Here is a 21,497-nt window from a genome sequence, read left to right on the forward strand (position 1 = left end):
TGGTTATTATTTTTTCTTTTCTTTGGGTTCTGGAGATCCACGTTCCCTGTGTGGGCCTGGACTGGGAAGTGTGAGGACACTAATCCTCGGCTTTGCGCTGACGTCAGAAAGAGTTGAGAGTCACTGCTGCCCTCTGCTGGAGATTTGAAATCTCAGGCTCCCAAGGGTGCCCAGGATTTCTGTAACACTTGAGAAAATTACAAAAGTAGTAGTAATTCCTTAAGTTGAAAAAAAAAATAGTATGAAAGCAAAAACTCTTCTTCCTAAGACTTACTTTTTCAGTAGTAACTACTGTCGTCAAGATTTTGAGCATTCTTGCACGTTTTTTTCTATCCATTGATATGTTTTTGTTGTGTAATGAACCAAAACTACCAATAATTAGCCTTCCAGAAGGTTTTCAGAGGCAATAAATTGCACAGGAGAAGCTGCCCATCTTTCTCCCACAGAGAGGCTGGTGGATCTGAACCAGCTGGCTTCTGGTTGGCAATGCAGCTCCTTACCGCTATGCCACCAGAGGCTTCCTCTTATGCATGCATACACACACACACACACACACACACACACACACCCGGAGAATACTAAAATAGGGCATACAATACAATACATAATATTTTAAAATCTGTCCTATTTTCTCTCCTTAAAAAAATGCTATTTGAGTTTTATTTGATGTTAAGTTATGTTAAGTCATAAGTCTTAGTTTCTTCAATTTCTTCTGGGATCTCTTTCCTTCTGGGAAACCTCCTCTGGCGGTTTAGGAGCAATCTGTTCCTTTTCAAGGAGGATCACCTCCATGTGCAGGAGGTGCGCACGTGGGATTTAATCCCACCATGAGCTCTGTATGCGTGGAGGGGCCGCTTGGGAGCTTTGTTCACCTGGATGTGCCCGGTGACTAGAGAATCAACACATAAACCCTTCGGCTCAGCATTACTCTGCATTTTTAAGCAGATGCTGCAAACACTCAGCATTCTTTCTGCACCACCGACCATGTCCAGCCGCCCTATTTGACCTGGGCACACACATTGCTTTTGCAAAGTGACATTTTTGGGATACTTGGTGGCTTTTCGAAAATGCATATCCTTGATGGTCTGGGTGGTTACCTGGGCGTTCTTAAAATGGACCCAGAGATTTGAGTGTCTTAATTTGCTTGATTTTGTGGGATTTTCTGGGTCAAGTGAGTAAAGAACCATTCTGGAAGATCACCTGAGGCCTCTCCATGTGAGGAAGAGGAAGAGCAGAGGCTCCTCGGAATACTCCTATTTGACTTATTTTTAATCGTTTTTTTGTTTTTGTGGTGGTGGTAGTGGTGGTGGTAATCTTCGAGTCAGAACTGACTCATCGCTGACCCTCCAGTGGATTTTCACAGGCAGACAATCACACAGGAGGAGACTGCGCAGTGACCACAAAGTTCCTCAGGAGGTGCCAACGCTAGACAAGTAGACGACAAAGGAAAGTGGCGTCTATACTCCCGTAGCTTTTTTTCTTACTTAAAAAAAAGTTTACTCCACTTTATTATTTCTTCCATTCCTGTCTGTGTTGCATGTTCTTTCTTGGCCTTTGCTCCATTCACCTTCCAGATGTGCTCTATCTTGACCACTCCCTGCTAACCAACCAGGCCCGAGTGTAACTCCTAGTAGTCTAATTTAGAGCGGGGGAACTCCCCTTACTCCAACAGGGATGGCCGGGCGTGGCAATTAATACACTACTGGGTGTAGGGAAAGGCAATATATAACAAAGACTCGGCAGACATTATAATTAATTATATTAATTACTTATAATTAATGTTCTAAAATGAATTGTATATAAACGATTGCATGAAGAAAAAGCGATATAATTTGGGAACATCTATTCAAAGTTTTAAAAAATAAATGAACACGTACTTACTGGTCTGATTAGAAACTCGTAGACTCGGCAAGATGATGGACTCCCGCACATTCTTCAGACTTGGAACTGAGCCCACTTTCAGGGAGCGCCTTACAGTCAAACAGCTTTACAGGTAGACCTAAAAAGTGAACATTAACAGCCTTGAGGATGTACTTCCAGGATAGTCGATTATACAAGACTGAAATGGCAGCGTTCACCCAAAAGCACAATTCAGAAGGCAGCAAGAGGCAGGAAAGTTCCGCTAGGGAGAGGCTGCCTCACAGATGGAAACTGCAATCCATGTCATGAAACAACCTCTCTGTGAATTTTTGGGTGGGAAACGAAATTGCTTTATAAACTTTCACCTCAACCAAAATTCAATCTAGAAACCCCAAAACATTGCAGGGGCATCAATTCTAACCGATTGTGACTGTGACCCTACAGGAGAAAGTGACAAAGCCCTCAAGCTTTTCTCTTGGGCCCGAGTCTTTACAAATGCAAAATGCTGTATCTTTCTCCTTCAAAGTGTACAGTGGGTCCAAACTGCTGACTTCTCTGTTAGCAGCCCAAGGCTTAACTACTGGACTGCCAGGGTTTCTAAATGTCTGGAATAGTGTTGTTGTTGTTGTTTTGGTTTTTTAAAAATAGTTTTATTCATAGCAGTATATATCCAAAAACTTCATTCTTTTTGATGGGGGCATGCTATTTCATTGTTGCAAACCCAAACTCATTTCTGTGGAGTCAAGCTTCAACATAACTCATTCCCTGAGAGTGAGAATTAACTCACAGCTCACTGTCCAGTGGGGTTTTGGAGGCTGTAAAACAAATAGAAGGAGACTACCAATCATTTTCTGCAGAACTGCTGGTGAATTTTCGTTAACAGCACCACTCCGTAAGGGCTGCATCATCCAAGGTCCCTGCTTAGATTTAACACAGTTACTCATTTAGCCTTCCTTGGGTGGGTTAAAACATCAATCTCTAGAAAGTAGGGACTTCACTGCTTTTATGTGCAGTTATCGCTCTCTGCTGTCTCAGGTAATGAGAATATTATTCTGAATGTATTTCATGGATTAACAGAGTCCCTTCATTCCAAGTATTCTCCTGTTTAAAGAAGGCTATACTATATGTAGTTGTGCATGTATTGTAGGGATAGAGTCCAGGAGGAACTGTAGGCTCAAGGGCACGTGGATTGTAAAGTCTGATAGGTCCTACCAAGTTGGTCCTTTAGATAAAGCAGAGATCTCGTTGTTGAAAAATAACATCATTTCCATTCCTGGCTAGGAATCAAAATCAGAATGTCCCAGGGAGTTTCACTAAAAACAGGTCCCTTCTCCACACCCTTTTCCATTTAAAGGAGAACCAGGAACCTGTAGATTTAACAGGCAGATTGCTAACCACCGCCTAACCTGTCCCTTTCTTGCTAAACAGTGGTAGAAGGGGGTGTGCTTCTATACCCTAGTCTTAATGGGGTTACTCACTGGTTATTCATCTGATGCTTATCAAGTCCCTACTGTGTGCAAGAGCCTGTGTGTTCTCTCCCGGAGGCAAGACTGCACCAGGAGTGTGGAAAGTATGGGTGTCATCACTCTCAGGGTGGTGGTGCCATGGGTGAGTGGGTGGCTTTGCTGTACGTCTTGGCTAGTGGCTGGCTTTGAGGAGGAAGAACTGTGTGGGTGACATTTAGGAATCTTGCAACACTACAGTGGTGGGAATCAGGAGGCCCTGCCCTGCCCTTACTGACATGTGTGTGTAGCTAATAAACAGGAAGCCAGCGCAGCTCCCAGGTCTTCTCCAAGGTCTTCTATTGCTACTGTGGGTCCCCACAATCCAGAATGTGAAGCAGGACACCTTCCTTTTCTTCTCTACCCTTCCAGCCCATTAAACTATAATGCTGATGAAACTCATGTGAGAAGTATTCCACCGACGGCCAACAGGTCACAGTCATAGAGATGACAGATCCCGGCATCGTAGAGGACCCTCCCAAATGTCACAGTGCCATGGATGGACCTGAATCATCCCAGCAGACATGCTGCAAGTCTTAGTCTTTATGCCTGTCACTAGAGTCCCATTTGGGGAGGGGTTGTCCTCATTATGTGTGGGAGGCACCATTAGAGTGAGTATTGATTTGAGTCAATCTCTTATGGGACATAAAAAGAGATTAATCAATTGTAATTAATGCTGTAAAACAAAATGTCTATGAATTTTTGAGTGAAAAACCAGTGTGATTTGTAAACTTTCAAGCAAATAAAATTAATAAAAAGAGGCTAAACAAACAAGCAAGTGAAGTGTGGGGGTGGAGTGGGGTGTTGGAAACTGATGCCAAGCCATGCGGCACTCTCTCTCCAAGGAAGCTAAAGAGATGAAAATGTCCCTCCAGGGCTGGAACAAGAGGCCATGCCCTCAATTCAGACTTTGTACCTCCTAAACTCGGAGATAATCGATCATTGTTTGTTAAAACCATTCATTTGTAATATTTTGGTTATATTGTGTTGTTTGCCTTTTTTTGGTGAATGAGTCCAAGTCATTCCTGATCCTCCAGCAGGTCTTCAGAGGCTATAAATTGCATGAGAGCAGAGTGCCCATCTTTCTTCCACAGAGCATCTGGTGAATTTGAACCATGTGCCTTTGGGCTTGCAACACAGCTTCTTACCACTAGGCCACCAGTGCTCCCTGATAGAGCAGCACTAAATAACTAAGAATCATGTTGGCTGGGCACTTCCCTGGCAGTTCCTAACTGAGGTAGGTAATGTTTAGCTGTACTCCATAGCACCTGAAATTCAGAAAAAAGAAAGAATAACTACTATTGACTAAGACTTAGTATAGATGGCATCCCTAGCAATGGACTCACATGTAAAGTGTTTTTTTAGGTGCCATCTACAACTTTTAGTAACTCTATGAACAACAAATCAAAGCCTTGATTACTGTGACACAGTCAGTGTGTCAACCCATCTCATTTAGATTCTTTTCTTTGGCTGAGTCTCTGGTTTTCCCAACAGGAAGTCTTCTTTGAAGGCCTGGTCCTCCTGACAACATGCCCAAAGTAGGTGTGGTGTTAGAGAAGGTGCAGTGGTACAGCACCTTAGAAAGGCTGGACATTTGGGATATCTTTAACTTCTGCCTCATAGGAATCAGTTTTGCGCTTCCTGGTCCTTCTAATATAGATTACCCATGAAGGGTCATATATACATAACATTTTTGCTATCAACATTTTTGTTTAAGTGGAAGAAAAATTCAGATGAGAACTTTTAGACATCAACTTAAAATGTGCAGAAGAATACATATTTTCAAAGGGTGAGATGGGTTTTTGTGTGTGCATGGGTAGCTTAAAATATTGTTATTATTAAATAACATATACAGAAGAAGGACAAATTGATTTTCAAACAGCTGTATCAATGCACACTTTGTAGGCAATGGTCTACATCCTAAATTTTATTTCATTTTTATTTCATATTGGAATGCATACAAAATTTGTATACACTGTAAGAAGCTGCACTGTAATCCCAGAGGTGCATTTGAATTCACCAGATGCTCTGCTGGAGAAGGTGGGACAATCTCCTCTTGAACCAGTCTGATCAGATTTGACAGTGTACACACACAAAAAAAAAAAACAAAACCAAAAACCAAAAAAACAAAATTCATATACACTGTGTTGCACACTACCCTTCATTCCCATTGTGTTTCATACAATCATTCCCATTCATTGTGATTTGTAAAATTAATCACCAGTGAACTGTGTCCAACATTACTCCTGTACATCCTACTTTAGAGAGTCATGACTATGGTCTTAAATACTTGTGAGCAGTCATTTAAGGCAAAACTACTGCTTCCTTCCCACCTTGAGAAAAGAAGAGAGAATTAAAAAAAAAACACATGGAGATAATTACTCTGTAGGACTAGATGACCACTCAGACACCAGCATCCATGGACTGGAAACCAGAAGAGCTGGCTGACTCCTGACTGTGGCTGCTGACTGCTCTCTTTTAGAAAGAACAAATAAGACTTACTGTTCTGATAGACTGATAGAACCCCTGAGGCTCTAACCCTTAAGACACTCACTTCTCAGACTTGAACCTGAACTCACATCTGTGGCTCAACTTTTAACCAAATAACAGACAGGCCTATACTATACGGTGAACAATAACATCAGGGAGGTACACAGCCCCTGAAACAATCCAGCATTTGAGATCAAAAGGGAAGAATTTGCTCAAGGACAAATCTCATAAAGCAGGAAAGGACAGAAAAGGAGGATGAAAGGGAATTTAAAACACAGGGTGAGTAGAGTGCTGTGCAGTCAGTGCACAAAACACGTATATGAATTGTTGAGTGGAAAACCAATTTGCTCTCTGAATTTCTCACTAAAATCACTATAAAACTTTTCAATTGTCTTAACAACACACCAGTACAAACTGTGTGTATATTAAAAAAAAAAGAAACAACCCAAACTTGTACTGCCATGTTTTTGACCATTTCATATTTTAATAATAGGGTGAGTTTATAGTCTTATTCATTGCAAATATCTTCCTCCACTTCATGGTTTATCTTTTATACTCTGATGGAGTATATTATGAACCAATTAAAGCTTCTAACTTTAATATAGTTTAATTCATTATTCTTCTCCTTTACTATCTGTGACTTGTTTGAGAATTCATTTTTACTTCAGAAGTCACAAGGGCATTTTGTTTTGTCTCCTAAAAAAGCTACAATGTATTTCTCTTTACATTGATATTACTTATCCACCTGGATTGGTTTGAGGTTTTGATAGTTTAAGAGTCCAATTTCATTCTCCTTCCCCCGCCCCCCTTTGGTTCTCTACTATTTCTTTGAAAATCTTCTTTTCCCTCTGCAAGAACTGTGTGGCCACGGAGGAAGCTGTGTGTGACCCCTACTAACTTCACAAGCAGAAAAAAAACTTCATTAACAGCATCAGAAACACAAAACGCAACTCCCATGAGGTCAGACATGACCCCATGCTCTGTGCATTAAACATTTTCTGACAGTTCTGACAACCATCTCTCCCACGACATTCTTTCTCTGCTGGGTTAGATAATTCATTGCAATATCCACACAAAACCCAACAAACAATAGTCCTGATTAAAGGTTTTACTAGGAAAGTAATAGGTTACAAACAGGGACCAGAGATGATTCTAGACACAGTTCTTCAATTAGGACAGCCCCATTTCAGCCATGCTGAAGGACAGGGCTCCTGTGCTTTCTCTGGCCCTAGCCTCTGCCCTGCTTGGGCAAGTGATACAAAGCTCTTTCAGCTCAGTTGCCGTTTAAGTGCCAATGGCAGCCCACTTCACCACAAGCTTGAGCCCAAAGACACTTGGCTCCAGCTCCATGACTCAGCAAAACTAGCTCCCTGACAAATATCCAAAGGCACTGGACACAAGTCTCCTTTCCAAAGGCATTCTGTTTCCTTGTTTGGTGGACCAGGAGCCCACAGCTCTATGTAAGCAGATCTCCTGGGCTTGTTCTGCTTGTTCTGTTGCCTCTTGTTTCTGCCATCTCTTCATCTCTGCTGTGTTACAGCTCTCTGTCTCCTGGTTTGAGGAAGTCTCAGCACAAGGATCTCTACTGAAGCCAAAGCGGCCTAATCTCCATGCTAGTGGTGTACATGCATCATCTTATTTGCATGTTACTATGGAAAGGTACCATTTACTTTATTTGCATTATGTAAGCATGGTAACTGATCGCCTTGAGGAGTCACAATCACCTCATATTTGCATAGTCCTACCCAGCTACTGAGTTCTGGTGGCCTAGTAATAAGATGCTACACTGCAAACCCAAAAGCCTATGATTCTGCAACAATGAATGAATGAATAAAAATCTAATTTTTCTGTAAACTTTTATTTAAAATCACAATTAAAATTAAAAAATTCTTTTAAAAAAAATAAAAAGAACTCAAAACACACACACACACACACACACAGCCTATGATTCAAATCCATCAGTTGCTCCAAGGGAGAAAGATGTGTGATTTATTGCCTCTGAAAACCTGCTGGAGGGTCAGCTATCTGTTCCAATTCCATGGCACACAACAACAATTCAGTTATATCCAGAAAACTTTACTCCAAAGAAGAATCTGAAGATTTCTACCAATGTGTGCAGGATCAGCAGTTGGAAAATGACCTTCATGATAGAAACAATGCTTGAGGTCACATGATCGAATTTTGTATAACCAACAGCCTATTCACTGAAAAGATCTTTTGTAAAAACAAGGAACAGCAACTCTCCAGGAGGATTTTGACAAAAGGATAGAATAAAACTGACTATATATGTGGAAAGAGACAAGGGAGAAACTCAGTATCATCAACTCAATGTGAACAAGGCCAGGGGCTCACTGTTGCCGTGCAAGTTGTGGGGGCTTCTCCTGAATCACTTAACTGCAGGGACTGAAGAACTCAAATTGGTTGGTCATATAACAGTCAAACCAGCAGAATTTCAGGTCAGAGCATAATGTGTTGGACATAGGACCAAAGCAAGAGAGCAAACTTTCAGAGCATTTATAACTACTGAATAGAGACCACACCCTCAAGGAAGCTCCTCTTCCTTAAGCAGTGGAGTTCAAGGGTGAAAGGGGAAGGGGTGGTAACTAACATCCCACCTTAATTCTGTCTCATTAACATATCAGTTAACTCATTGCTTTTAAGTCAGAACTGACTCTGAACTGATCCTCCAGTGGTTTTTCAGAGGCTACACACAGCAAGAAATAGTCCATCTTTCTCCTGTGGAGCTACTGGTGAGTTTGAGTGGCCAAAGGGGCACAGCCTTTGTGTTCGCAATATAGTTTCATAAGGACTAGCCACCAGATCCCCCTCATATTAGCTCAAAGGAAAATGAGACTACTCCCACAAGAAGAATATCTATTTATGTTTTATTGACTATGCAAAGGCATTTGACAATGTGAATAATAATAAACTATTGCTATTATTGAGAAGAATGGAAATCCCAGAATATTTATTTGTGCTCATGCAAAATCTACACTTGAGTCAAGAAGTTATTGTCCATAGCAAGGAAACATTGTATGGTTTAAAAAATCAGGAATGGTGTGCATCAGGGATGTATCCTTTCTCCATTCCTACGCAAACTGTATGTTGAGCAAATAAATCACGAAGCTAGACTCTATGAAGAGGAAAGAGTCAACAGGATCGGAGGAAGACTCATCAAAGACTTGAGCTACACAGATAACACAACCTTGCTTGCTGAAGGTGAGGACGACTTGAAATGATTGCTGCAGAAGACCATGGACTAAAGCCTTCAGTATGGATTACATCACAACAACTAAAAAGCAAAGGTCTTCACCACTGGGCCAACAAGCAACATCATGATAGATTAAGAAAGGATTGAAGTTGTTAATGATTTCATCTTGCTTGGATCAATACTCAATACCCTCGGTCCAGCAGTCAGGAGAGTAGGACATGTACTGCATTGGGTAAGTTCTCTGTCAGGACCTCTCCAAAATATTGATGAGTAATGATGTCTATTTGAAAACTAAGGTGTGCATTATTCAGGCCATAGTCTTTTCAATCACTTGTCTACTAAGAGCTGGACAATGAGTAAGGATGATTGATGAAGAATTAATGCTCTTGTACTGTGGTGTTGGAAAAGAGTGCTGAATATCTCATGGACCACCAAAGGAACAGACAGCTATATCTCAGAAGAAGTATAGCCAGAGTGCTCCTTAGAGGAAAAAATGGCAAAAAAATGTCTTATCTTTGTGCATTTTGTTAGGAGAGGCTATTTCTTGGAAAAGAACATTATGCTTGGATAGGTGGAGGGTCATTGAAAAGAGAGGATGGTCCGTAATGAGATGAATTGACACAGTGATTGCAGCAACGGGATGATACAACTGTCAGATGATGAGGGTAGTGCATGACAGGGCAGGGTTCAGGTCTGTTGTTCACAGAGGTTAGTGTAGGACAGGGCAGGACTCAGATCTGTTGTTCATAGAGGTATGATGGTGTAGGAAAGGGCAGGACTCAGGTCTGTTGTTCATTGGGTTGCTATGAATCATACTCGACTCAACGACACGTGACACCAACACCACCAGTATGTTATTTATTGTTGTTATTAAGTGCCATCAAGCTGAATAGAGGTTAGGGTTTACAACTCATTTCAAAGTGGAGGACTATGGCTAGAAGGGCCACTTCACTGCAGTGTACAACCTTAATCACAATAGTGAAAACTGGAAACACCTCAAATGCCCAACAACCAAATGGATAAATAGTATAAAACTGTTTCCATACAATGTAGCACTACTCTGCAATAAAAAGAAATGAGCTGATAACCCAGTAACACAGCCAATTCTTACAAGCTCTGTTGTGCAGAGGAAGCCAAACACAGAGCACCTACTATATGACTTTTTTACATGGAGAATTAAATAAAAACTAAACTAAGTGAGGGAGCTCTGATCATCTAATGGGTAAAGTGATTCACTGCCAACGCAACGGCATGCAGTTCAAATCCACCAGCTGCTCTGTGAGAAAAAGATGGGCAATTTCATCCTGTGCAATTTACTGTCTCTGAAAAGCTGCTGGAGGGTCTGCTCTAAGTCAGTTTTGTTTTTCCATGGCAGTGAGTTGAGTTGAGAATCCAAATGATGTAAATGAAAATCAGTTTCAGAACGAGCTGACAGAGTGAAGACTGACTTGAAAGGGGCACAAGAGAACCTTGTCAGGTGATTCATAAGTTGAAGTCCATATGAAACATGTAATTGCTGGTACATCACCAAGGTTAAGTATTAACATTCTAAAATAAAAATGTTATAGTGGCGCCAAAAGGGGGCAGCATTAAATAAACTAAAACCAACAAGAAAACCCAACACCAAAATAAAAAACAGAGGTGCTATTTCCCCATCATAACTCATTTAGAAATAATAATATATATCTGTATGTATACATATACACATACATATACATTAGCTTGTCTTTTAAATAATATGTTCATACACACCTTAGGAATAATAATAATAATAATAATAATAATAATAAAAAATAGGTAAGATTTTTTATTTTACAAACTTACTTTTTTTTCAGGTGGGATTATGGCTGATTTAAATGGTAGCCTTTTACTTTTATTCTTTTATCTGTTTTACAAGAGATTGGTTTTTTTTTGTGTGTGTGTGTGTGTACTGTCAAATCAGATCTGACTGGTACAGGAGGAGATTGTCCCTCCTTCCCCGGCAGAGCATCTGGTGGATTCGAACCATGCACCTCTGGGATGAGATTGTTATATTTTAATTAAAAATTACATGTTCCATGTGTCTTGGGGTTTCGGGAATGCCTACCATACATATTCTATTTCTAATAGCAACTGAGGTCACCCTGATCTTTGCTTTAGAATGATTTGTTAAAATGTAAATCTGTTTAAAAAGGATTTCTTCAGTTATAATACATTTCAATACTTTTAAAAGCATTTTTAATAAGCTGTATGAATCATGTTTAAATAACTTATCCATAGGTTTGCACCTCTGGTATAAACCAAACCCAAGGTGAAAACTAATCCACAGCCAAATAGTGGAACCAAGACTGCAGGACGAAGTAGAATTGCTCCATGAGTTTCCCAAAGAGGAGCTGCTGGGTTCTAACTACGGACCTTTCACTTAATAGCCAGCATGTAACCACTGTGTCATCAGGGCTCCTGTCTCGAGAATAAAGACATAGTGTTCTGTACTCAATTCTATGATAACTCACTCAACTTACTGCCTTCAAGACAGAACCAACTCATAACTGACACTCTTCATGGGTTTTTAAGGCTGTAAATCATACAGGAGACTCACAATACTGCTGGAGATCACCCAGAAACAGTTGGAACAGTACATCCACTTCCAAGAGTTCAAGCTAGATTTGGAAGAGAATATGGAACCAGAGATTTCACTGCTGATATCAGATGAATCTTGTCTTGTGAGCAGAGCATACCAGAGGGATGTCTATTTATGTCTTATTGTCTATACAAAGGCATCTGACTGTGTGGATCACAAATTTTAACAATATTGAGAAGAATGGGAATCCCAGAATATTCAGTTGTGCTCATGTAAAACCTATTCCTAGACCAGGAACTTCTTGTCAGAACAGAGAAAGGAAGCACTGCATGGGTGAAATCAAGAAAGGTGTGTGTTGGGGAGCTCTGGTGGCCTACTGGCAAGAAGCTGTACTGCAATCCCAAAGGTACATGGTTCGAAGGAGGGACAATTTCCTCCTGTACCAGTCAGATCTGATTTGACGGTACATGCAAATAATAACAAAAAAGAATAATAATAAAAAAATTTTAAAAAAGAAAGGTGTGTGACAGGGACGTATCCTTTCTCCATGTCTATTTAATCTATGTGCTGAGAAAATCATTCTAGAAACTGGACTTTATGAAGAAGAGTATGGCATCAGAATTGGAGGAAAACTCACAATTTGTGTTATGCAGAGGACACAACTTTGCTTGCTGAAAGAGAGGAGGACCTGGGGCACCTATTAAGATCAAAGACTACAGTCTTCAATATAGAGTACATCAGAAAATCAAGAAAACAAAAATCTTCACCACTGGGCCAACAGGCAACACCACGATAAATGAAGTCAAAGACTGAAATACTGTTAAATACTGTTAAGTATTTAATCTTGTTTACACCCACAATCAATATTTTGACAACAGCAGTCAATAAATCAGAGCTGGGGAAATCGGTTGTCAAAGACCAAAGTGCTTAAGAACAGGGATGTAAATTTGAAGACTTAGGCGTGCCTGATTCAAGCCATGTTCTTTTTTTTTTTTTTTTTTTTTAATTTTTTTTCTTTTTTTTTATTTTGTGTGCGTGTACCGTCAAATCAGATCTGACTGGTACAGGAGGATATTGCGCCTCCTTCTCCGGCAGAGCATCTGGTGGATTCGAACTGTGTTCCTCTGGGAGTGCAGTGCAAAGCCATGTTCTTTTCAATTAATTTTATGCATTTCAAAATTGGGCAATGACTAAGGATAACGGAAGATTCAATGTCTTTGCGTTGTGGTGTTGGAGGAGTATCGACTGCCAAAAGAATAAACAAATATATCTTGTTAAAGGCAGAGCCAGGGTGCTCTTTAAAGGCAAGAATGATGAAACCTCGTCTCACATACTTTGGGCATATTCTTAGGAGGGGCCAGTCCAGTCCTTGGAAAAAGACATTATACTTGGAAAAAGTGGACGGTCAGCAGAAGAGAGAAAGATCCTCGAAGAGTTGGATTGACACAGTGGCTGTAGCAACGAACTCGAATTTCTCAGGGACTGTCAGGATGGCACAGGATAGGGCAGAGTTCAGGTCGGATGGGACGTAACAACAGCAAATTGCACGGGCAGCGACTACCCATCTTTTTTTCCCCGCGGAGTATCTGGTGCATTCGAACTGCTGGAGAAGCGAGCGCTGCTTTTGGATTAGCAGCATAACGACTCTATATCACGTAAAAGTTGCTGCCTGTCAACCTGGTTAGTTCTCCAGCTAGGCGGCTTGGACTCAGAATCCCAGAAGTCATTGCGGCCGGCGAACCGGTAACTACGGGGTCCGAGAGGAGGCCTGGGGCTTCACATTCCTTTCCCTCGCGAAAGCCCGCAGGCGGCCCCCAGCTCCGTTCTTGTCATGGCTGCTGGAGCCGGGACGGCGGGCCCTGCTTCCGGATCGGGCGTCGTGCGTGACCCGCTGGCGTCACAGCCGAGGAAGCGGCCCAGCGGCGAGGGCGCACGGCGATCGGGCACGATGGCGGGAGGAGGCGGGAGCAGCGACGGGAACGGGCGGTCGTCGGGCCGGCGAGCATCCCGCAGCGGCGGGCGGGCCCGGCGAGGGCGCCACGAGTTGGGGTTGAGGGGCGCCGCGGAGCGGGGCGCGGGGGAGGCGAGGCTGGAGGCGGCGGTCAACCGCTGGGTGCTCAAGTTTTACTTCCACGAGGCGCTGCGGGCCTTTCGGGGGAGCCGGTACGGGGACTTCAGGCAGATCCGGGACATCATGCAGGGTGAGGGCCGGCCGGCGGAAGGGGGCTGGAGCCCGGGGAAGGGAGCCCGCGGGGAACGGGGGTCGGGACTGGGGATCGCCGAGCCGACGTTGTCTTCTTTCTCAGCTTTGCTTGTCAGGCCCTTGGGGAAGGAACACACCGTGTCCCGGCTGCTGCGGGTAATGCAGTGTCTGTCGCGCATTGAAGAGGGGGAAAATTTAGGTATGGCCATTTTTTTGTTTTTCTGAGGGTTCTTACTTGCTGAGGTTTTATTGTGTTGAAACTTAAACCCGGAATTGAAGGATTGCAGGTTTAAAGTATGCTGCTAATGTTTGCATCACAGCGGTCTCTTTCATTCTACAACGGGTGTGTTCTCAGGCTCTCGTTTTCTCGTTTTTATTTTCTCCCACCTGTTTCTTACTTGTCTCAACTGTTCTTTTATCTACCAAGTTATATTTATGAGGATATTTTTTTCCCCATGGCCGACTGTTTCCCAAGTGTGTCCACACCTTATTTTTTTAAATGTAACTCGACAGCTGTTTAGCACATTGTTTTCAGTTTCTGGCCACTGGGACCAGAGGAGGTTGTGTGTACCCTGAAATTAGAGAGACAAATGCATATTGCTAAAATATAATTTGGGTTTTAAAAAAGATTGTTTGATTTAATTCATTGGATTCTTACGTTATCCCTCCCTTCTGTTACTCAGAGTTGGAAGGCCCCTTTTTCTGCACGTCAGCAAATGAAATGCAGATCCTATTATAATTACTCAATGTATATATATGTATATATAAATATGTATATATTTCAGATGAAACTTTTCCACTCCTTAACAAATTGCTTAACGTGAAAACTGCTCTGTCCTAGACTGTTCCTTTGATATGGAGGCTGAACTTACACCATTGGAGTCTGCTATCAATGTGCTGGAGATGATTAAAACGGAGTTTACTCTGACAGAGGCAGTGATCGAGTCCAGTAGAAAACTAGTGAAGGAGGCTGTAAGGATCTGTTTTTCTATTTATTTTCTTTTTGAAACTTGGAGATCTTTGAGGATACAAGTGCTTAATCTTTTCTGTGTGGGGTGGGAGTAAAGCAGGAATGAACCAGTCAAGCATGTATGCACACTTGGCTCACATCATCATTCTTGGGCATCTCCTACCGCCCAGCTTAAAGCCAGGTGCTCAGCTGTTGAGCTTTCCACAAGGTGTATTCTGCAAGGCCTCAGCAGGTGGGGCCACAGGATGCAAGCAGTGGGTGGGTTGGCACCATAAGGTTACCTTTTGGAGGTCACTGCACCACTATTAAGGGACTAGAAGGTCTAGGTTTTGGTCATCCATGTATTTTAATGAGCCACCGAGAAAACAGCTGGGACCTTAGGAAACGTGGGACTGACTTTGTGCTGTTGTTGTTCTGTGCAGTTCTTTGCAGAAACAACATTGTCTTTGAGCAGAGATCAGAATCAGTGATGTTGTGAGAGTGTTCTTGAAACCAAGGAAGGAAAATCAAACTCATCCTGGATTTTGGGACCCTCTTTGTGTGATGGGCCAGGTGGTTTCAAGTAGTAGAACTTAACTTTTACCTGAAGCAGATGTATGATGCCCTGGGAACTAGCCCGGATCATCAGGGGCCATCTCAGAGTATAGCTCTAAATTACCTGGGGTTGTTTGTTGTTGTTGTTATGTGCCTTCGGTAGTTACTAAATAATGCTCTATTGTCTCTTCATTTTATTTTATTTTTTGTTTTTCAGTTTCTCCTTTAGACTCTTAAATTGTTAACAGTCGTCTTTGGGATGGTAATATGGATGCTTAGGCTTGTCTGATTAGGCTTTTTAATGCATTCAAGCTTGTAAAATGCCACCATTTAAAGTATCTTAATTTTTTTTTAAACACGTATAGTGTAGGTTGGTTATTAAACTACTGGTTCTCAGATACATCATCTGGGAATCTCTGGAGTTTAAATTCTTTCAGGAACTGGTGAGGTCAAAACTCTGTACATATGAAGACCACAGGGTTTTTTTCACCTCCTGAACAATTTATTTATCTTCATGATGCTAAACAATGATAAGCAAAATTGCTGGCACTTTAGCACAATCAAGGTAATGGTGACTTATCATTGCCACAAATTTGTAATTGTAATACCATTTCTGCTGAAAGAACAATTGACAAACTCAGATCATTCAAACTTTGCATTTTTGTTGCTGTGCTAACCTGAAGTTGGTTAGTTCCTGTCCATCAGCAGAGAGCAGCGCTGCAGTAGAAAAATGAGTATTTTCTCATACAGCCTCCTGAAAACCTGCTGGAGGGTCAATTATTATTAGTCGGTTCTGATTTAAGGGCACTGAGAGTTGTTTCTTGAAAATGAGCAAAATGAAGCTGGCCTGTCAAGGAATGTAGTCTGAAGTCTTTGTTGTCAGTCATAAAATTCAAGCTTTTAAAAGAAAACTATTGTTTGGGCAACTTGTGTTCATGAACTTGTAGCTTTCCAATATACTTTTCTGAAGAGATTGATGTTGATATTAACAAATAGAGTTTTTTAAATACTTTAATGACTGTGTCAACATTTGGGGGATCTGTATAACTCAAATGATAGTTTCCAGATGATCGCTGCACACTGTTAGGAAGTAATTAATGGATAATTAATGTAAAAGTATGAAAAGTTCACTTGTCAAAATTTGGTATAGCATCAAAGAAGAAAATCCACAACTTTCTGAAAAGGATGTCTTCATATCTTTGTGAGTCCAGATTTTTTATATATACATATATATCTTTAGAAATACTTCAATCAAAGGAATATATTGCAGCAGAATGAATGCAGAAGCTGATATGAGGATCCATCTGTCTCCTTTTAAACCAAATATTAAAGATATTTTCAGAAAAAAAAATCCCTATAAACCAGTGCCATCTTTTTGTTTTAGAAAATATTTCTTTTTCCTAAAAGTGTTATTTGTGTTAACATGAGTTTCACTGCATTAGTATAACCTACATAAACAAAAACTCTTTGGAGTCCTTACTAACATTTTAAGGTGGTATAAAAGAATACTGAAACCAGAAAGTTTGAGAATTGCTTCTGCAGTTGAGACTGCATTGTTGTTTCTCTTCACAGCTAAAAGATTCCCAGATTTACTTGGAGACTAGGAACACCAACACATGATCTGTTATGCGAGGGTTCTTTATTGTTCGCATTTTTGCTGGAAAGCATCCTGCCCTTCCCTGGGGGCCTTGATGGTGCACTGGTTAAAGTGATCAAACAGCCAAAAGGTTGGTGATTAAAACTCACCAGCCGCTTCACAAGAAAAAGATGTGGCAATCTGTTTCTATAGAGTTGTTCTAGGTTTGGCAACTCCATAAGGTCACCGTGAATCAGAATTGGCATCATAGCAACAAGTTGGGTTTGGGTATTCCAAGACTTTGGTGGGCTTATAAATCAGTGATCTCTGTTCCTGTCTGGGAAGCAGTGCATCAGAAACTCTCATTTAGAACTTTGATTCTTGAAAGTTTTATCAAGGCCTTTGGAACATTTCAGAGCAGCCTGGTTTCTCCCTCTTTTTTTTTTTTTTTTTAAATCTACTTACACTTTTCTTCAGTTCTGTGAATTTTTTTTTAAAATTTTTATTTTATTATTTTTGTGTGAGTGTACCGTCAAGTCAGATGGATTTGAACTGTGCGCCTCTGGGATTGTAGTTGCAGCTCCTTGTCACTAGGCCACCAGAGCTCTCCTAGTTCTGTGAATTTTTATTTTCTAAATTAATATATCTTCTTTGGTATTTTCCTTGAAATATTTGACCATTATTGAAAATCTCTGGTTGGAATTTTTTGTTTGTTTAGTATAGCCAGAAACTCTTCTTGTTGTTTACACCCTTAAGAACTCTTAACAGATATTTTAGAGAAAAATTATACTTTTTTGGAGCCAGGTTGAAAAAGCAGTGGTTCATATCTTTATGCCTGGCTTGAACTAAAACTTGGAAATACTCTTCAGCTGTCAACAGAAAGTGTTCCAAGACAAGCCTTCTTTCTCTGATCTGAGGAGCAGGCAAAGGATCTTGTAAGGGTCACAGAGAATAAGGGACAGTCCTAGTTTCTTCTTTCTTTACTGACTTGGTCCCTACCCTCACCCCCTAGGCCTTATGACAGTGACAGCTGTGGAAACACTTAAAACCGAGCTGAACCTTTTTTTACTGGCGGATTTGTGATTTCCCAGAATTTGGGGCATTCCCTGTTGATTTTTTTTACTCTTGTCTTCTGCCACTAGACTGGGGATGCAGGTGCTATTGTGGAAATGTATGCCATCATGGCAACAGTAAAGCTCAGAATGCAAGGCTGGTTCAATATTTGAAAATCCATCATTCTTAAAGAAGAAAACTGTTAAATAGTTATCAGTTGATGCAGAAGAATTTTTCACAAAATGCAGTTAATGTTATTGTTGTTATGTGCCATCAAGTCGCTTGTGACTCATAGCAACCCTATAGACAAGAGCTCTAAATGTCATCCTATCCTGTGCCAACCTAGCCATCTCAAATGCACTCATTCTCACCACTCCAGTCACAGAATCGATTCATCTCATCGAAGATCTTCCTCTCCTTTGCCGCCCCTCCACTCTGCCAAACATGATGTCCCTCTCCAAGGACAAGTCCCTCCTTGCAACATGCCCAAAGTATGTCGGATGAAGCTTCAGAATCCTTGACTCCAAGGAGCATTCTTGCTTCACCTTCTCCAGGACAAACCTGTTTGTTCTCTTAGCAGCCCATGGTATATTCAACACTCTTCTCCAGCACCACAGCTCAAAGGCATCAATTCTCCTTCTATCATCCCTATTCACTGTTCAACTCTCTGATGCATAGCATGTATTTGCGAAGACTATAGCCCAGATCAGGCGCACCCTAGTTTCCAGCCTGATGTCATTGCTTTTCAGTACTCTTTAGAGGGTCCTCACAGCTGACTTTCCCAATGCAATTCGTCTTTTGATTTCCTGGCTGCTGTTACCAAGAGTGTTGACTGTGGAGCCAAGTAAACTTAAACTGTTAACTATCTCAATCTCTTCACCATCCATACTGAGGCTGCCAACTGGCCCAGTGGTGAGAATCTTAGTTTTCTTGATGTTGAGCTTCAATCCATATTGAAGACTGCAGTCCTTGACCTTCTGCAGCAAGCGCTTCAGGTCCTCCTCAGTTTCAGCAAGCAGGGTTGTGTCATCTACGTAACGCAGGTTGTTGATGACTCTTTCACCAATCCTGATGCCACATTCCTCCTGGTACAGCCCAGTGTCTCGGATGATCTGTTCTGCCTACAGACTGAAAAGGTATGGAGACAAATACATCCTTGACAGACCCCACTTCTTGATTTTAAACCATGTAGTGTCTCCTTGCTCTGTTCTGACGATTGCCTCTTGGTTCAAGTACAGGTTTCGCATTAGCACAATCAAATGTTCTGGGATTCCCATTCTTCTCAGAGTCAGCCACAGCTTGCTTTGATCCACAGTCAGAAGCCTTTGCATAGTCAATGAATCACAGACAGACATTCTTCTGGTATTCTTTGCTTTCTGCCAAGATCCATCTAACATTAGCTATAATATCCCTAGTACTGTGACCTCTTCTAAATCCAGCCTGCACATCTGGCAATTCTCTGTTGACATATTGTTCCAAACGTTTTTGGATAATTTTCAGCAGAATCTTGCTTGCATGTGATATTAATGATATTGTTCGATAATTTCCACATTCTGTTGGGTCACCTTTCTTTGGAATGGGAACAAATATTGATCTTTTCTAGTCAGTCGGCCAGCTGGCTGTCCTCCCAGTTTCTTGGCACAACTTAGTGAGCACATCCAGGGCAGTGTCTGTCTGTTGAAATGTATCAACTGGTATGCCATCAACTCCTGGAGCCTTGTTTTTTGCCAATTCCTTCAGAGCAATTTGAACTTCCTCCTTCATCACCATAGGCTCTTGCTCATATGTTATTTCATGAAATTCTTCGGTGTCAGCCAGTTCCTCCTGATACAGAGACTCTGTGTACTCCTTCAATCTTCTCTACAAAATGCAATATTAGTTTATAATTTTTAAAAAATAAAATAGGACTAGAAAGGGGCTTCCTAAACCAGATAAAAGTTATCTACAAAAGACCTGTAACATCATAGTTAATTACAAGGAAAAATCGGCTTTGTTCATTTCACTACATTATTCACCGTGACACTGGAAGGCATACAGAATGGAAAGGAAGGGATAGAAATTATCTTTCTTTGTAGATGACAACACTATATCGATTATCCCATAAAATTCACAAAACACTTCTATATATAAGTTTATCAAGACTATGGCCTATAAGATAAATGTGCAAAAATCACTTGTATTTTCATGTTCTTAGTATTAATTTGAAGTCTCATCAATAAAATAGTGGCATTTATTCTAAAAAGAGAAGAAGTAGGTATAAGTCTAGCAAAACATGCAGCATCAACAAGTAGAAAAATAAGTGCTAGTGAACAAAATCAAGAACTCATAAATAATCGAAAGACATGCTATGCTGAAGGGAGCTCAGGTGGCTTAATGGTAAGAAGCTGTGCTGCAATCTCAAAGGCATGAGGTTCAAATCCACCAGCTGTTCCATGGGCAAAGGATGGACAGTCTCCTCCTATGGGATTTATTACTGCTTATGAAAACCAGCTGGAGGGTCTGCTGTGGGTCATTTCTGACTTGACAGCATACAACATCTCTATCCATGGATTGAAAGACAATATAGTTAATATATCAGTTCTCTCCAGTTTATATCTCATTTCCATTTTAATAATTTCAAAAGGATTTTCTATAAATACAAACTACCTGATTTAAAAATTATATGAAAAAGGAAAAATAACCACTTTATAAAAGAAGACCAAGCTGCACTAGTATACTTAATAATTACTATATTAATGATGTAGTTGTAGGTCTCATGAGTTTTTTTGAGTGAACAGACATAAATTAGTGGAACAGAAAATCTAGAAATAAACCTATATAAATGAAAAGGTTTATGCAGAGAGAAAAAAGTTAGTAATACTGAAACAATTGGGCATATGTATACAAAAACTAACACAAGACATAAAAGTTAATTTATAATGGATGATAACCTGTGAAATTTAGGAAAAAAAATCAGATTGTTATTAGAGCTAGGACAACAAAAGCAGTGATGCACTTATAACCATAAAATAGGCTTAACTCATAAAGACATTGTTAACTAAAACAGAAGACTAGGGGAAGATACTGGTAGATCTTGATAAAGATATTCAGAATTTATAAATAATTCAAAAGGAAATAAGCAGTCCTATAAACTGTAAAAATGAGCAGAGGATTGAACAAAGAGAATATATGTCAAATAAGCATATGAAAAGATAGTATCATTTATCCATTGTGAACTGTCAAGTTGGAACTGACAGCTGACCCTCCAGGGGGTTTTTAGAGGCAGTAAATAGCATGGGAAGAGACTGCCCATTATTGTTCCTGTGGAGCAGCTGGTAGATTGAATCATGTGTCTTCCATTTACCCTTCAGTGAAATGTTGTTGTTGTTAGGTGCCATCAATCTTAAGAACAAAAGATCTGAACCTAGTCCTGTCCTGCAGCAGTCACTGTGCCAATCCACCTGGTTGAGGGTCTTACTCTCTGTCGCTGACCCTCCACCCTTTCCCAACATGTGCCTCTCCAAGAAGTAGCACCTCCCGGCAGTATGTCCAAACTACA

The 21,497-nt window shown here is 40.8% G+C and overlaps 1 protein-coding gene and 1 pseudogene across 1 annotated transcript in view; one reads left to right on the top strand and one right to left on the bottom strand.

The window, feature by feature from the left end:
• Positions 1-679: 679 nt before the first annotated feature.
• Positions 680-1,187, bottom strand: LOC102844114 (annotated as a pseudogene).
• A 12,267-nt stretch (positions 1,188-13,454) lies between these two features.
• TERF2 (telomeric repeat binding factor 2) overlaps positions 13,455-21,497 on the top strand; it is a 33,042-nt gene continuing 24,999 nt past the window's right edge. The window contains exons 1-3 of the mRNA XM_006878654.1: positions 13,455-13,824; positions 13,930-14,025; positions 14,668-14,798. Of these exons, the coding sequence (XP_006878716.1) occupies positions 13,455-13,824; positions 13,930-14,025; positions 14,668-14,798 (597 nt within the window). The remainder of the gene's footprint in view (positions 13,825-13,929; positions 14,026-14,667; positions 14,799-21,497) is intronic.

This window comes from Elephantulus edwardii, unplaced genomic scaffold (genome assembly GCF_000299155.1).
Source record: "Elephantulus edwardii isolate Elephantulus edwardi_28Jun2011 unplaced genomic scaffold, EleEdw1.0 scaffold00001, whole genome shotgun sequence".
In the NCBI taxonomy this organism is placed as follows: domain Eukaryota; kingdom Metazoa; phylum Chordata; class Mammalia; order Macroscelidea; family Macroscelididae; genus Elephantulus; species Elephantulus edwardii.